The sequence below is a fragment of the Oncorhynchus masou genome, chromosome 31 (genome assembly GCF_036934945.1).
Source record: "Oncorhynchus masou masou isolate Uvic2021 chromosome 31, UVic_Omas_1.1, whole genome shotgun sequence".
Taxonomy (NCBI): Eukaryota; Metazoa; Chordata; class Actinopteri; order Salmoniformes; family Salmonidae; genus Oncorhynchus; species Oncorhynchus masou.
This window is the reverse complement of record NC_088242.1, coordinates 51,735,341-51,753,938: the sequence shown is the minus strand read 5'-3', so window position 1 is coordinate 51,753,938 and position 18,598 is coordinate 51,735,341. Positions and strand designations below refer to the sequence as shown.

At 43.2% G+C, this 18,598-nt stretch overlaps 1 protein-coding gene across 1 annotated transcript in view; it reads left to right on the top strand.

Moving 5' to 3' along the window:
• shank2b (SH3 and multiple ankyrin repeat domains 2b) overlaps nt 1-18,598 on the top strand; it is a 140,921-nt gene that overhangs the window by 20,957 nt on the left and 101,366 nt on the right. Inside the window, exons 8-9 of the mRNA XM_064951300.1 lie at nt 2,264-2,341; nt 5,098-5,164. Coding sequence (XP_064807372.1) covers nt 2,264-2,341; nt 5,098-5,164 — 145 coding nt within the window. The remainder of the gene's footprint in view (nt 1-2,263; nt 2,342-5,097; nt 5,165-18,598) is intronic.

Genomic DNA, 18,598 nt, shown 5'->3' with positions numbered 1-18,598 from the left:
CACGGGCAAGGTTTATCTCAATGGCTTTCTGATTGGACGCCCTTTTGAATGACAGCGTTAGTGTGATCTAATGACTGTAATGACAGGCACTGGAAGGGATAAACTTCACTGTACATCAACCTCAGCCCGATTTAACCTTCACATAATGTTATTATCATTATAGATATCTGCCCCATATTTTATGCATAATTTGTTGTTCATCTGAGGACTAGTAGCAGTAGCATATAAAAAAGAGCATGCTAAGTATGCTTCTTTGCATCTCTGCTAAAACTGGGTAGCAGATTGAAAGGAATGAGTCTTATTCTGTACATTTAGTAATCGCTTGCTTTTCTAAAGTCTACCAACATTGCCAGCAGGCATGCCAGCCAAGACAAGCTAGCTACTCTTAATTTATTGATAGCTAGCTGGTAGCTAGTTATGAGGTTGGGAGATTGGGAATCTATCTGGGCTAGCTAAAGCCAACTTCATACAATTTCTAGGCAGCTAGTATTATTCCAACAACAAAACATTTAACCAGATAAATCTGAGGGGACCACGTGCCCCTGTGCCCCCTATGGACATGATACCTCTGAATTTATTGAACATTAAAACTATGAATATTCATATCTCAAAAGTACCCTTTTGATTTTGATAATTTTTTGGGGCAGATTGTTTTTTTGTTTTCTGCTACTTTTAAAGTTATGATACATTTTATGAGCACCACCAACACAGTGATTAGGAAAATGGATTCGGGAACTCCCTCTGCTGGTGATTTGCTGAAGGGTAGTGCTAGCAGGGATCCTTTGGACATCCAACTCCACCGTCACACAATTAAGTAGCAAGTTATAACGGTTAAGGTAAGGATTACGGTTAGGGTTAGGTAAGGGTTATTGTTAGGGTTAGGTAAGGGTTAAGGTTAGGGTTAGGTAAGGGTTAGGGTTAGGTAAGGGTTAAGGTTAGGGTTAGGTAAGGGTTACGGTTAGGGTTAGGTAAGGGTTAAGGTTAGGGTTAGGTAAGGGTTAAGGTTAGGGTTAGGTAAGGGTTACGGTTAGGGTTAGGTAAGGGTTATTGTTAGGGTTAGGTAAGGGTTAAGGTTAGGGTAAGAGTAGGGGTTAAGGTGTAGGGCAGGGACATCCCATGGATCCCGGATAGCACTACCCATTTTCTGAACACGCATTCCTACAGAAGGGATGCCATTGGTTAATGTTGTTAATATTCTTAATGTTGACTCAGTTCACGTGAAAATTCTATTTCAGAATATAGCCTTACTCCATATTTTCGAGCACACTATAAGGAGTACAATGTCGTCAAGATGTTGTCTGTATAGGGTATGGTTCATGGTCCATAAGGTCTTACAGGAGGCATGCATTGGTCTAAAAAGGACCTAAAATGGCCTCTTTCATCATGATTGTCTATGTAAAAAGCATGTTAAACATCCTTCCTCCCGATAACATTTGCATGGAAAGGGAAAGGGGATACCTAATGAGTTGCACAACTGAACGCATTCAACTGAAATGTGAGTTACTAAATAAAAATGCAGGCCATGCTGGCGTGGAATCGCCCAGTAGGCGGAGTATTAGCTTGAACTGGGGTGTGTGTGTGTTTGTTTGTGTGTGTATGTGCAGGCACTGTTCGTGTGTGGGCGCCTGCGTGTTTGTGTGCTTGATTGTATGGGTGTGTGTATGCTTGCGTGTGTGTATGTGTGGGCACGTGTATATGTGTGTTCGCGTGCGTGTGTGTGTTTGTAGTGGAGTCTGCCGTGGGTGGGCTGCTGAATCCAGCTAGCAGCAGGCTATAGTGCCACATACAGTTACCACAGCTCCATCTCTTTATTCACCCATCTTTACACTACGTGTGTTCACTGCACTGAGATTCTTACTGGAGAACTGAGGTTTTACCTGGTAACAGACACAGGGCATCATCAGCCAGAACAGGGTGAGCTGCAGCTCCAGGACAATGATCAGTCCTGGAATGTTCTGGAATCAGTCTGGATCAGTTGATGGAATGGAGTGCCTGAGCAAGATGGTTTCTGGTTCTCTCGTTAAATGGGTTCAGTACAGAAGAGGGTAATACTGTACAGTAGCTGGCTGCAGAAAGAGAGAGAGAGAGAGAGAGTGAGAGAGAGAGAGAGAGAGATAGAGAGGTGAAGTGGAGTTTAAATTAATGAGGTTCTGGTCACAACCCTTACAGTGTCTTACTCTGTTTCTCTCTCTCTCTCTCTCTCTCTCTCTCTCTCTCTCTTCTCTCTCTCTCTCTCTTTTTAATTGTATTTATCCTCCCCAAGGAACACTGTGCCAGAGTACTGCTTGTTCGTGGTGCCAACAAGGAAGTGAAGAACTACAGAAGCCAGACATCATTCCAGGTATGATCTGACTCACACCTCAAACCATTACTGCTCACAGTAAAGGTTTGCTGTCGAGTATAGATGGCTACATTCCAATCTCCAGTCTAGCATGCCACATGGCCAGTATACTGCTTCCTTCTTCTATATGGTATGCTATATAATGGTCATCCATTGTTTCCATTACTCTTCTTTTCTCAGATGAATTACATTAGTAGAGAGCTTGTTACAGTAGTGTAGTATGTGATACTATTTTTGCGGGCAGGTGGCAAGTCTATTAAGTCTGTGTTTTCGGTCTCATTTTGTTCACTTGCCGTTTCAGAAGGGAAATGCAATAGGTTTGTTACTGATTTAAGCAAAGCACTATATGAGTCAGTGGTTCCTTATATGGTAGTCTTTTATGTCGCTGTGAACAAGCAGTCAGTGGTCCTGGGATAATTATTCATGTTTTAATGGTTGTTTACATGCACGTGTCAGCGTTCCACGGTGTTCTAAATTTCAAACAACCAATTAGTCATACTGTAGGTGTGATGCATTTTGGGGGTTGAAGTAAAACATATCGAATGGATATCGAAATAGCTTTCTAGCTATAGTTGACTGTATGTTTTATTTTTCCCATTTACCATTCCTATTCTGTTTACCAACTGTGTACTACTTTTCATGCAGATACAGTAATTCCATATCCCACAAATAATTGAGCCTTGAATTCACACAGACTTTGTTTTGACCTATTTTACTTTACTGGCAGCAGGCCCATATAGCTGCTAAGACATATTGCTATTTAAGTAGCATGGCAAAATAAGAACTACTGCATGAAGTACATTAGTACCAAGCACACAAACACAAATAAAGTTTATTCTGGGAAAGAGTCTCCCATTGTGGTACGTTTATGGTACAAAGTTGAACATTTTTCACCAAATCCCCTCTTTACCTCCTCATTCTTTCTTAGCAGTCTGAACTCATCCTCAGTTACTCTGAACTCCTATTACTTGGTCTGATCCTCGGCGAAGCCAACTGTCTTCTCTTGGAGTCAGTGGAGTGTTGCTGTTTATGCAATGTACATTTCCGCCGAGCGCTGATGCGTCCTCAAATTCTCTCTATTATTCATTCATCCCTTCATACTTCTGAAATTGTTTATTGCCTCAGTGACTCCTTAATTAAAGCTAATTTGAAGGGGTCCATAAACCGCATTCACCACACCCAATCAAATTCTGATTAAGTCTTCCCAGTTAAACAGGCGTCTGCTGACTGATGGTGACAATTTTAAGAGCTGAGATTAAGGGTAGCATCCCAAATGGCACCCTATTCCCTATATAGTACACTATGGGCCCTGATCAAAAGTTGTGCACTATAGAGGGAACAGGGCGTCATTTGGGACGCATCACTGATTCAGAGCAAATTGGACCACTTCACTTCTTGTTCCTCTTTTCTGACCCACTTTCATCCTAAAATCACATCCCGCTCCACTTCCTAGTACACCCTGCCGTCATACCTCACCTTATCTCCATATGGTTTGGGACAAGGTAATCCTCCCCTGCCTCACATCCTTCCTCATCCCCCCTCTCCATCTCATCCCCCCTCTCCATCTCATCTCTCTCTCCCACTCCCTCTCCCACCCTCCTTCTGCTCTCCGTTTCTGTGGTCTTTTTTTCTCTCTGTCCCTCTCTGCCCAGCCATCATAACTTACCTCCATACGGTTTTGAGGACCAGGTAAACAGACCGCAGAGCAGAGAGCGGAGCGCGTATGGTGCACTTTGCTGTGCAGAGTTAAGAGGGGGTATAATCGTTTTAGCAGAAAGGGTTCTATAGCAGGCTGTCACGGTGGTTATACTGTAGCAGAAGGTTGTTTCTGGGGGATGAGCTGGGAAGCAGGAGTCATGACATGTGTTGTCACCCCCAGAGAGGACCTCCTGGCTATCATCATCATGAAACCATCAGCTGGAGATTATACAGCCTCGTTCCACACTCTAGCTGGCATTGAATTACTGCCCTACTACTTCAAGCCAATATACAGTAGCTATACAGTAGTAAGGTCATTGCTGTAGTACATTGATAGGTTCATTGCACTCATTTCAGCTGTGCTATTGAAAATGGAAGTATACTTTGGGCTAATTTTCACTTATGCATCATTACTGGAAAATGCTATTTGTTTTTCAATACGGAGGCAATTTCATATTTGCAACGGAGGGATGAGTTTATTCTGTTTATTTCCATGATAAGTGGCGTTTCAAGTTGTGATTTCGGTTGTTCTTTTCCGTGACTGAACTAGCTGGATGTTCATGAGAGGTGCTGTATGATTCAGGTGGAGACTTTGTATGGACTTTGTCTCCAGCGACTAAAACTATGGTCGACCTGCTTTGATGCAGCCAGAGCCTTAAGTCGTTTCTCCTACTCCACTGACCTGACTTATGTAAGACGAGCTAAAGGTGGCCTGAGCCGGCAGGGTCTACTGGCTGGATATGTGTTGACTCACCCACTGTGGCTGTAGCTCGGCTGTCCGCCACCCACGGCAGTACAACTCTTAGCGGGCTGCTGTTTGTTGTGTTATTATTAGTAGCTATAATCATTTCAGGTTGCATTTCATAAAAGTGAGTCCTTCGACAATGGGTATTAAGTTGTTTTCGGGCAAATAACTGAGGCACCGCATGTGGGAGGCCATCAGAGCAGGTCGTCAGGCATTTTGAATTATGAATACCATAGGTACCACAGCCATTTTGCTTGATTTAAAAATGGTACTGTGATAAATGCTAAAAGACAAATCTATCATTCTGTTCCAGGTGGCCATCATTGCGGGGAACTTTGCATTGGCAGAATTAATCAAGAATCACAAAGAGACTGATATTGGTAAGTTACTGAACTAAACACTTATATGTGTGTCTAAACTGGGTGTATTTTAAGAGAAGAAGAAAAGACGTTCTTGTTCTAATATAGGAAATGGTGAGACTGGTAAACCATTGAGCGCAGCAGTCAGTATGGTTGACCAGGCTAGGAAATGGTTGCAAGCAAATCTGTTGTATTGAATGGGATTCAAGTCATGTCCAATTCATGTGCTTCTTTATAAATGTTTTATGTTGTTGACCAAAGATCTCCCTCTCTGAATGGGCCCTGCTGTTTACTGTTTGATGGACCTGCACTGTGGTTCCTCTCACCTATAGACAGTCTGTCTTCTGCTCCAATCCCACATCTACTTCCACACTTAGCCACAGTACACAGTGGAGCTGACCTACATAGTGCAGAGTAGAGCGACTGGGATGAGAACACACACACACACGCGTCACACACATCCTGCATGCACACATACACACACACATGTGCGCATGAGCACATGTATGAACACACAAACACACACATGTATAAAGTGTACTCTTTATAATAGGTTACTTTGCTGTATAATGTGTACTGTATGTAGTACACTATAGAATACCCCTAAAAAGACAGCATGCCTTTGAGAACTAAGAACAGTGTTCCAGTGGTTGTCTGTGATATGAATGGGACAATCTCCCTCTATTCTTCACAAAGGGCACATCCATCCTCTCTTATCCTCACACGACACTCTTAGAAAAAACAGGTGCTATCTAAAAGGGTTCTTCATCTGTCCTCATAGGAGAACCCATTGAAGAACCCAATTTGGTTCCAGGTAGAACCCTTTTTGTTCCAGGTAGAACCATTTTTGGTTCCATGTAAAAAACCCTCAAGTTCTACCTGGAACCTAAAAGGGTTCTCCTATGGGGACAGCCAAAGAACCCTTTTTGAACCCTTTTTTCAAAGAGTGTACACTACCGTTCAAAGGTTTGGGGTCACTTAGAAAATGTCTGTGTTATGAAAGAAAAGCTCATTGCTTTGTCCTTTAAAATAAAATAAAATGGATCAGATATACAGTGTAGACATTGTTAATGTTGTAAATGACTATTGTAGCTAGAAATGGCTGATTTTTAATGGAATATCTCCATAGGCGTACAGAGGCCCGTTATCAGCAACCATCACTCCAGTGTTATAATGGCACGTTGTGTTAGCTAATCCAAGTTCATCATTTTGAAAGGCTAATTGATCATTAGAAAACCCTTTTGCAATTATGTTAGCACAGCTGAAAACTGTTGTTCTGATTAAAGAAGCAATAAAACTGGCCTTCTTTAGACTAGTTGAGTATCTGGAGCATCAGCGTTTGTGGGTTCGATTACAGGCTCAAAATGGCCAGAAACAATTAACTTTCTTCTGAAACTCGTCAGTCTATTCTTGTTCTGAGACATTAAGGCTCTTCCATGCGAGAATTTGCCAAGAAACTGAAGATCTCGTACAATGCTGTTTACTACTCCCTTCACAGAACAGCGCAGACTGGCTCTAACCAGAAGTGAAAGAGGAGTGGGAGGCCTGATGCACAACTGAGCAAGAGGACAAGTACATTAGTGTCTAGTTTGAGGAACAGATCCCTCACAAGTCCTCAACTGGCAGCTTCATTAAATAGTGCCCGCAAAACACCAGTCTCAACATCAACAGTGAAGAGGCAACTCCGGGATGCTGGCCTTCTAGGCAGAGTTCCTCTGTCCAGTGTCTGTGTTCTTTTGCCCATCTTAATATTTTCTTTTTTAATTAGCCAGTCTGAGATATGGCTTTTCCTGTGTAATTCTGCCTAGAAGGCCAGCATTCCGGAGTCGCCTCTTCACTGTTGACGTTGAGACTGGTGTTTGGCGGGTATTATTTAATGAAGCTGCAAGGTGACCTAAGGTGCTGGTGATGGGGATTCTCTCTAATCTTTCTTTGCTTGTCACTTTGTAACTGCTGGAGTCAGGTCTTTCCTATGTCCTTAGGCCAGGGTTTTGACATTATGAACTCTCCTCGGCCTTCTGGCATGCTGTCAACATAATGCTACTGCCAGCAATCTTACTGTGCAATTATGTCTTTTCCTCTCCAAATAGGCACTGACACTTGCGCTAACTCATTTTGTCATGCATTTTCAACCTCCCAAGAGTATTTTTGTTCTCTCTGTCTTCCATTCCGTCATCGCTTCTTAATGTTTTGTAACCTTCTTTTGTAAATTGCTGAACATCTTCTATCTGATCTAAACAGTCAAACTGAAAAGTCTTTGTAACAGTGGACCTCAGTACATGTTCATTTACAACTACTCTGTATGATATAGTACAACAGCATGCCTACAGACAGGGGCGTCATGCACCCATTATTTTAGATGGGGCACGAAGTATATGGCCATGGGGGGGGGCACATTGATTCTTTAACCTATTACTGGAGTGGGATAAACCGGGGTCACACAGAGTGTTTCTTAGTAGTCTTAAACAAACATATACACCTCACACACATGATTATTAGCTTAAAAAAAGAAGACACCTGTACCATGTCAGCTATAGAGTTGAAATGTATAAAATGTTTGCATCCCAATAGTACACTTTATATACAACACAGAAGACTGAAATATAACTAAATCAGTTGGCATAGAAAAAAACTGATTTTGGAATAATTAAAAAAGTTTATACATTTAAAAATTATGAAAAATATTAATAACATTCCACCCACGAGGCCAATAGAGTGCGATTTGATCATTTGACTGCAGGAAAGAGTATGAACTTGTATGCCTTTTAGGATTTTAGTACAACTGCCACACTGGTATATAGTATCGTAACACAATAATCAAAGCAATTTGAGTATTTTCTAAAGTCTAGCAGCTAAGATAGTTTGACAACTTACTCTAACTTGATTGATAACCTGAAATGGCTTCGTAGCTAGCCATGAGGTCGGGAGATTTGGAACCTATCTAGCTGGCTAGCTAAAGCCAACTTCATAAAATTGCTAGGTGGCTAGTATTAAATCAAATCAAATCAAATGTTATTTGTCACATACACATGGTTAGCAGATGTTAATGCGAGTGTAGCGAAATGCTTGTGCTTCTAGTTCCGACAATGCAGTAATAACCAACAAGTAATCTAACTAACAATTCCTAAACTACTGTCTTATACACAGTGTAAGGGGATAAAGAATATGTACAAAAGGATATATGAATGAGTGATGGTACAGAGCAGCATAGGCAAGATACAGTAGATGGTATCGAGTACAGTATATACATATGAGATGAGTATGTAAACAAAGTGGCATAGTTAAAGTGGCTAGTGATACATGTATTACATAAGGATGCAGTCGATGATATAGAGTACTGTATATACGTATGCATATGAGATGAATAATGTAGGGTAAGTAACATTATATAAGGTAGCATTGTTTAAAGTGGCTAGTGATATATTTACATCATTTCCCAACAATTCCCATTATTAAAGTGGCTGGAGTTGAGTCAGTGTCAGTGTGTTGGCAGCAGCCACTCAATGTTAGTGGTGGCTGTTTAACAGTCTGATGGCCTTGAGATAGAAGCTGTTTTTCAGTCTCTCGGTCCCAGCTTTGATGCACCTGTACTGACCTCGCCTTCTAGATGATAGCGGGGTGAACAGGCAGTGGCTCGGGTGGTTGATGTCCTTGATGATCTTTATGGCCTTCCTGTAACATCGGGTGGTGTAGGTGTCCTGGAGGGCAGGTAGTTTGCCCCCGGTGATGCATTGTGCAGACCTCACTACCCTCTGGAGAGCCTTACGGTTGAGGGCGGAGCAGTTGCCGTATCAGGCGGTGATACAGCCCGCCAGGATGCTCTCGATTGTGCATCTGTAGAAGTTTGTGAGTGCTTTTGGTGACAAGCCGAATTTCTTCAGCCTCCTGAGGTTGAAGAGGCTCTGCTGCGCCTTCTTCACGATGCTGTCTGTGTGAGTGGACCAATTCAGTTTGTCTGTGATGTGTATGCCGAGGAACTTAAAACTTGCTACTCTCTCCACTACTGTTCCATCGATGTGGATAGGGGGTGTTCCCTCTGCTGTTTCCTGAAGTCCACAATCATCTCCTCAGTTTTGTTGACATTGAGTGTGAGGTTATTTTCCTGACACCACACTCCGAGGGCCCTCACCTCCTCCCTGTAGGCCGTCTCGTCGTTGTTGGTAATCAAGCCTACCACTGTTGTGTCGTCCGCAAACTTGATGATTGAGTTGGAGGCGTGCGTGGCCACGCATTCGTGGGTGAACAGGGAGTACAGGAGAGGGCTCAGAACGCACCCTTGTGGGGCCCCAGTGTTGAGGATCAGCGGGAAGGAGATGTTGTTACCTACCCTCACCACCTGAGGGCGGCCCGTCAGGAAGTCCAGTACCCAGTTGCACAGGGCGGGGTCGAGACCCGGGGTCTCTAGCTTGATGACGAGCTTGGAGGGTACTATGGTGTTGAATGCCGAGCTGTAGTCGATGAACAGCATTCTCACATAGGTATTCCTCTTGTCCAGATGGGTTAGGGCAGTGTGCAATGTGGTTGAGATTGCATCGTCTGTGGACCTATTTGGGCGGTAAGCAAATTGGAGTGGGTCTAGGGTGTCAGGTAGGGTGGAGGTGATATGGTCCTTGACTAGTCTCTCAAAGCACTTCATGATGACGGAAGTGAGTGCTACGGGGCGGTAGTCGTTTAGCTCAGTTACCTTAGCTTTCTTGGGAACAGGAACAATGGTGGCCCTCTTGAAGCATGTGGGAACAGCAGACTGGTATAGGGATTGATTGAATATGTCCGTAAACACACCAGCCAGCTGGTCTGCGCATGCTCTGAGGGCGCGGCTGGGGATGCCGTCTGGGCCTGCAGCCTTGCGAGGGTTAACACGTTTAAATGTTTTACTCACCTCGGCTGCAGTGAAGGAGAGACCGCATGTTTCCGTTGCAGGCCGTGTCAGTGGCACTGTATTGTCCTCAAAGCGGGCAAAAAAGTTATTTAGTCTTCCTGGGAGCAAGACATCCTGGTCCGTGACTGGGCTGTATTTCTTCCTGTAGTCCGTGATTGACTGTAGACCCTGCCACATGCCTCTTGTGTCTGAGCCGTTGAATTGAGATTCTACTTTGTCTCTGTACTGACACTTAGCTTGTTTGATAGCCTTACGGAGGATGTTACCAGACACCTTGCCCTGATTAAAAGCAGTGGTTCGCGCTTTCAGTTTCACGCGAATGCTGCCATCAATCCACGGTTTCTGGTTAGGGAATGTTTTAATCGTTGCTATGGGAACAACATCTTCAACGCACGTTCTAATGAACTCGCACACCGAATCAGCGTATTCGGTGTGTGTCAATTACAGAGAAACAACAAAACATTTGCATTTGATTTATTCATCAAGAAGGAATCAATATGCTACCTAGCTTGATCAAATTAAAATGAAAATAAATAGCAAAAAAAAAATACAAAAACTATAGTAACACAATAAAAGAACATTAAAGAGGCTATATACCAGGAGTACCGGTACCGAGTGAATGTGCAGGGTTACGAGGTAGTTGAGGTAGTATGTACATGTAGGTAGGGGTAAAAGTGACTAGGTAATCAGGATAGATAATAAACAGAGTAGCAGGAGCGTATTTGAAGAGAGTGTGAAAGTGTGTGTGTGTGTGTGTGTGTTGGAGTGTCAGTGTAATATTTGTGAGTGTGTAGGTAGTATCTAGAGTCCTGCCTAACATGTCTTTGCATGACACCTCTGCGTACAGTCATGACATGAAAACCTATAGTATCTGCCTTGTTCAACAGTCAACTATTTAAATCATTGTCACATACCAGTGGTTGCCATGGTTCCCAGATCCATGTGATAATAGGCTTAGGGGATCTGAATCTTCAGTTCCTCCATGATTATGATGATGATGATGATGATGGGAGACTCATGGGTAGGGAGGTAGCCTCTTTATATGGTATACATCTATGCATTGATGGTTAGTTTTCCTAAAACATTTTACACTCATTAGTGTTGTTTACATCAATGTCCTGTGAACAATTAACCGCCTTGCGTCATTGTATGGTCTACTGTATCACTCATCTATGTGGTGATTCATGTGATGCCAGAAGTGTTCTATCTAATTTCCTATATCTATGGATCCATCATTCAGGTTTTGTGATGCTCAAACAAGATGGTTCCTCAGTATTTTACACTCTTTGCGATTGATCTATTCCAGCACAAGCTGCTCATTAATTTGTGTTGTTTTTGATTGAGTGGTTGAGTGGTTGATGTTTTAATTCAAATGTTTAGGTTTTGAAGAGTTAATGTCATTCCTTGGAGAGAAGAGCGGTGGTTGGTGGTTGTCAGGTTGCTACAGTGACTTGTGAAAGTATTTACCCCATTGGCATTTTTTCTATTTTGTTGCCTTATAACCTGGAATTCAAATGGATTTTTGGGGTGTTTGTATAATTTGATTTATCAACATGCCAACCACTTTGAGGATGCAACATATGTTTTATTGTAAAACAAACAAGAAATAAGTCAAAAAAACGGAAAACTTGAGCGTACATAACTATTCATCCCCCCCCCAAAAGTCAATACTTTGTAGAGCCATGTTTTGCAGCAATTACAGCTGCAAGTCTCTTGGGGTATGTCTCTATAAGCTTGGCACATCTAGCCACTGGGATTTGTGTCCCATTCTTCCAGGCAAAACTGCTCCAGCTCCTTCAAGTTGGATGGGTTCCGCTGGTGTACAGCAATCTTTAAGTCATACCACAGATTCTCAATTGGATTGAGGTCTGGGTTTTGACGAGGCCATTCCAATACATTTAAATGTTTCCCCTTAAACCACTCAAATGTTGCTTTAACAGTATGCTTAGGCTCATTGTCCCAGTCTCAAATCTCTCGAAGACTGAAACATGTTTCCTTCAAGAATTTCCCTGTAGCCATCCATCATTCCTTCAATTCTGATCAGTTTCCCAGTACCTGCCAATGAAAAACATCCCCACAGCATGATGCTGCCACCACCATGCTTCACTGTGGGGATGAAGTTCTCGGGGTGATGAGAGGTGTTCGGTTTGCGCCAGACATAGAGTTTTCCTTGATGGCCAAAAAGCTAAATTTTAGTCTCTTACCAGAGTACCTTCTTCCATATGTTTGGGGAGTCTCCCACATGCCTTTTGGCGAACACCAAACATGTTTGCTTTATATTCCTGGACACTCTTCCGGAAAGCCCAGCTCTGTGGAGTGTATGGCCTAAAGTTGTCCTATGGACAGATACTCCAATCTCTGCTGTGGAGCTTTTCAGCTCCTTCAGGGTTATCTTTGGTCTCTTTTTGTTGCCTCTCTGATTAATGGCCTCCTTGCCTGGTCCGTGAGTTCTGGTTGGCGGCCCTCTCTTGGCAGGTTTGTTCTGGTGCCATATTCTTTCCATTTTTTAATAATGGATTTAATGGTGCTCCGTGGGATGTTCAAAGTTTAGAATATTTTTTTAGAACCCAACCCTGATCTTTACTTCTCCACAACTTTGTCCCTGACCTGTTTGGAGAGCTCCTTGGTCTTCATAGTGCTGCTTGCTTGGTGGTACCCCTTGCTTAGTGGTGTTGCAGACTCTGGGGCCTTTCAGAACAGGTGTATATATACTGAGATCATGTGACAGATCATGTGACACTTAGATTGCACACAGGTTGACTTTATTTAACTAATTATGTGACTTCTGAAGGTAATTGGCACCAGATCTTATTTAGGAGCTTCATAGCAAAGGGGGTGGATACATACAGTTGAAGTCGAAAGTTTACATACACCTTAGCAAAATACATTTAAACTCAGTTTTTCACCATTCCTGACATTTAGTCCTTTAATCTTTAGTCCGTTAGGACACCACTTTATTTTAAAAATGTGAAATGTCAGAATATTAGTAAAGATAATGATTTATTTCAGCTTGTATTTCTTTCATCACATTCCCAGTGGGTCAGAAGTTTACATTCACTCAATTAGTATTTGGTAGCATTGCATTTTAATTGTTTTATTTGGGTCAAACTTTTTGAGTAGCCTTCCACAAGCTTCCCACAATAGGTTGGGTGAATTTTGGCCCATTCCTCCTGACTGAGTCAGGTTTGTTGGCCTCATTGCTCGCACACACTTTTTCAATTCTACCCACACATTTTCTATAGGATTGAGGTCAGGGCTTTGTGATGGCCACTCCAATACCTTGACTTTGTTGTCCTTAAGCCATTTTGCCACAACTTTGGAAGTATGCTTGGGGTCATTGTCCATTTGGAAGACTCATTTGCGACCAAGCTTTAACTGTCTTAAGATGTTGCTTTAATATATCCACATAATTTGCCTTCCACATGATGCCATCTATTTTGTGAAGTGCTCCAGTCCCTCCTGCAGCAAAGCACCCCCCACAACATGATGTTGCCACCCACGTGCTTCACAGTTGGAATGGTGTTCTTCGGCTTGCAAGCGTCCCCCTTTTTCCTCTTAACATAACGATGGTCATTATGGCCAAACAGTTCTATTTTTTTTTCATCAGACCAGAGGACATTTCTCCAAAAAGTATGATCTTTGTCCCCATGTGCAGTTGCAAACCATAGTCTGGCTTTTTTATGGCGGTTTTTGAGCAGTGGCTTTTTCTTTGCTGAGCGGCCTTTCAGGTTATGTCGATACAGGACTCGTTTTACTGTGGATATAGATACTTTTGTACCTGTTTCCTCCAGCATCTTCACAAGGTCCTTTACTGTTGTTCTGGGATTGATTTGCACTTTTCGCACCAAGTACGCTCATCTCTTGGAGACAGAACAGATGAATGTGGTACCTTCATGTATTTGTAAATTGCTCCCAAGGATGAACCAGACTTGTGGAGGTCAACTATTTTTTTTCTGATGTCCTGGCTGATTTGTTTTGATTTTCCTATGATGTTAAGCAAAGAGGCACTAAGTTTGAAGGTAGGCCTTGAAAAACATCCACAGGTACACCTCCAATTGACCCAAATGATGTCAATCAGCCTATCAGAAGCTTCTAAAGCCATTACATAATTTTCTAGAATTCTCCAAGCTGTTTAAAGGCACAGTCAACTTAGTGTATGTAAACTTCTGACCCACTAGAATTGTGATACCGTGAATTATAAGTGAAATAATCTGTATGTAAACAACTGTTGGAAAAATTACTTGTGTCATGGACATAGTGGATGTCCTAACCAACTTGCCAAAACTATAGTTTGTTCACAAGAAATTTGTGGAGTGGTTGAAAAAACGAGTTTTAATCACTCCAACCTAAGTATATATATAAACTTCTGACTTCAACTGTATACACGCAGGGCCTCCTGGGTGACGCATTGTTAAGGGCGCTGTACTGCAGTGCCAGCTGTGCCATCAGAGACCCTGGGTTCGCGCCAAGGCTCTGTCGTAACCGGCCGCGACCAGGAGGTCCGTTGGGTGATGCACAATTGGCCTAGCGTCGTCCGGGTTAGGGAGGTCTTGGTCGGTAGGGATGTCCTTGTCTCATCGCACACCAGCGACTCCTGTGGCGGGCCGGGCGCAGTGCGCGCTAATCAAGGTTGCCAGGTGCACAGTGTTTCCTTTGACACATTGGTGCAGCTGGCTTCCGGGTTGGATGCGCGCTGTGTTAAGAAGCAGTGCGGCTACGTTGGGTTGTGTATCGGAGGACGCATGACTTTCAACCTTCGTCTCTCCGAGCCCATATGGGAGTTGTAGCGATGAGACAAGATAGTTCTACAACAATTGGACGCTATGAAAAAGGGGTAAAATTCAACAACAACAAAAACACTGTATACACGCACCACTTTTTCTTTTTCCTTTTTCATTTCACTTCACCAATTTGTGCTATTTTGTGTATGTCCATGACATGAAATCTAAATAAAAATCCATTTAAATTACAGTTTGCAATGCATCAAAATGGGGGAAACGCCAAGGGGGTGAATACTTTTGCAAGGTGCTGTATCTTACAATCCGTATAACGGAGATGCGAAGAGGTGATCCATAGGGATTCCCCCAGCCACAGTTCCCCTATAGCCTACAGTCACTTAGATGTTAGATTTTAAACTGGTTTGATGGCATAATGCTTTGACATCCGTCATAGACTGCCCATTTTCCGGCACGGGATAGAGCCATCATAATCATTTCCTGAACCATCAGAGTAAGTGAAAATGTTGCATCAAATGGACTGATTCCTATATATATATTTAGCTAGGCAACCAATGACCACACCAATGGTTTGAGAAACATTTTGAGCAATGTTGATGGTAGGAGTATTTCCAAATGACAGGCTCTGAATTCATTATGTTGTTTCCCCAATGAAAGTCCCAAAGGTATTCTGAAGAGGTGCTGAGTCTGACATTATAACATTTTATAATTTCAGAACATTTCTTAATTTCCATCACATTCCCATTGGATTTGGAATGTGTCTTGTACTGTCAATGATTGTTTGCAAGGGCTGTGGCACCACACCATAATATACATAAGGAGTCAGATCCTTTCACAACCAACAAGCAACTTGCAAGTGACAAATTTAGACTTCCTCACTAAGGTTGCCTAGCAACACAAAGGGTTTGTTTCCGATACAGCTGTTCCCGCGAAAGCAAGGGTTAAAATCCCATCTCCCACTGAACATTGCATGTCTCATTTGGGTGCTATGGGATTGCAAGCAATTGCATCTCTTTGCCATGTTTGACAGTCACATATTGAAAATGTGCCTGTCCTGTCATCTATGGCAAAATCATTAACTTGTTATTGAAGTAGTTTTAGTTAATACAGCCCTTACTCCAGTTGATACAGCTGGCAGTGCTAATGATAATAATGATAGTTGATGTGGTTTAGTTTAATTCTCCCCATCCGTGATGATTATAATAATGGACATATTCTTGCTCCTTCGAGTCCAGCCTGATATCCTTTGCTGCTTGTCTATGTGCTGTGAACCTGGGTGAAGTTGAGAGAGAGCGAGAGTGTGTCTGTGAGAGAGAGCGAGAGTGTGTCTGTGAGAGAGAAGTGTGTGTCTGAAAGAGAGAGCGAGAGTTTGTCTGTGAGAAAGTGAGAGTGTGTCTGTGAGAAAGTGAGTGAGTGTGTGTCTGTGCGAGAGAGTGAGTGTGTGTTTGTGAGAGAGTGAGTGTGTGTCTGTGAGAGAGTGTGAGTGTGTATGTGTCAGAGAGAGAGAGAGTGAGTGTGTGTCAGAGAGAGAGAGAGAGCGAGATTGTGTCTGTGTGTATGTGTGTGTGTGTGTGAGAGAGAGAGAGTGTATGTGTGTATCTGTCTGTATGTGTGTGTCTGTGTGTGTGTGTTTATGAGAGAGAGAGAGCAAGAGAGAGTGAGTGTGTGTCAGAGAGAGAGAGAGCGAGATTGTGTCTGTGTGTATGTGTGTGTGTGTGTGTGAGAGAGAGAGAGAGAGAGAGAGAGTGTATGTGTGTATCTGTGTGTATGTGTGTGTCTGTGTGTGTTTATGAGAGAGAGAGAGCAAGAGAGAGTGTATGTGTGTGAGAGAGAGAGGGGGAAAGGGATATGTGTGGATCTGGTGCATTGTGCACCCATCCTCATAGTCAGTGACAAGCGGAATCATGTGGGGTGGGCTCTCTCTGTCACCAGCGTGCCTGCCTGCCTGGCTCCGTCCCTGCCTTCCTCCCTGCCCAGTCAATCTCTCTCCCTCCCATTGTGACTTGCTATACCACTGGAGCTATTCGCTGCTGCTTTTTCGCGCTACAAAACTCGGATACATTTCACATTCACTCTTTCTCCACATTTCCATGACTATTTAAGCAATAAGGAAAAGAGGGGAAATGAAGTCTTTTCTGAATGCCTTGAAGAAAGAAGGTGAGCTGTTGTAGTTGATTTTGGAGGATTTTGATGGCTTTCAATGTTTTGAGTTTGTGATTGAAAGTTTGTGTGGCATACAGGAGCTGAGAAAATGAGTTCTAGACTGTACGTTGTGGTATGCCTTTTAATTAATATGGTAGTTCTAGCTTAACAAAAAATCGGCATGTAGTTTAATAGCAACTGTTCATTAACTAAGGCAGTTGTTGAATCACAAGTAGTCACCGTTGTATAACTTGTTTTGCTAATATAAATATTGATGGCTGCTTTCATAACCGCTTCAAAAAGTCTCAAGAGGATGCTAACTATTTTGGCCCTACGGTTTTCAAAGAACACAGCCTGGGAAAGTAATGTCTGTTTACTGGATATACTGTAGAGTGCAACCTAGGTTGTTGGCACTTGTAGGTTGATTTGACGAATGATGATCAATGTCGACAACTCACAATATCTGACTCTGCAAAGTGAACGGATGTTTTGCGACAGGTGAATTGTAAATGTAATCGGTCCATTCTTGCAGAAGAGATGGAGTTAAATTGAACTGTCATGCAGACACACAGAGAACGCATTTGTTAGGATATGTCACTTTGTTAAAGCAGATCCAAGCATATCGCCACAACTTTATTCGCTTTGCCTCTCTTCCGTTGATGATAGGCCATTCAGATATCACCGGTTATTGGGAGAGAGGTGAAGAGAGTGTGGGATCTGTCTTGTTCAGGTAGTGGTGGGTTGGGTGTTTTTCCGTTCCCTTGCCTTTCCTCTCTTTATGCCTCACGGGCGTACACTTTATTGTGGATCATTTTCACCGGGTTTTGGAGGTTCACTGGCACTAACCCTAACCCACTGGCAATCAGGATTTGAATCTTCCTCAGGGGGAATGCGTAGACGTCTTTTTTTGTAAGACGTCTTTTGGAAATGTTTTAAATAGATGACCCTTTTCCTAGGACGGTGTACTGTGATTTTGGCTGTTTTACAAAGAAGTGTCTTCTCTCTCACTAAGTGGCCTGTCTTTGCAGGGTTAAATCATGTGGATGCTGTATATAAGCCTCCTCTTCCTCCTTGGTGTTTAGAAGGCAGCGGAGAAATAAACATCATCATTAATCATGCTTCAGCTGTGTGCACTGTGCGCTGCTTCAAACACAGGGGAATTCCACCAAGGCTCCTATTATAGCTGGTGTTTAATAGAGTCCTCTCCACAGCCAGCCAGCCAGGCTGGCTGTTCTGAGGCCGTGAGCCCAGCGCGTTTGGAGCTCTCCTTGCATCTTCATTGAGGCTCAAGATGCTTAATGCCTCGAGGTTGTTAATTGAAGGTGTATGCGTGTGCGTGTCCGTGTGCGTGTCCGTGTGCGTGTGTGTGCGTGTGTGTGTGTGTGTGTGTGTGTGTGTGTGTGTGTGTGTGTGTGTGTGTGTGTGTGTGTGTGTGTGTGTGTGTGTGTGTGTGTGTGTGTGTGTGTGTGTGTGTGTGTGTGTGTGTGGAGTATTCTGCTTACTGACCTGCTTCTATTTGAGTTTCAAAGGAACAATGAAGAATCTGACGTAATACTCTACCATAATGAAACTTGGTCTAATTTCTCCCTCCCTCCCTCCCTCCCTCCCTCCCTCCCTCCCCCTCCCTCCCTCCCTCCCTCCCTCCCTCCCTCCCTCCCTCCCTCCCTCCCTCCCCCTCCCTCCCTCCCTCCCTCCCTC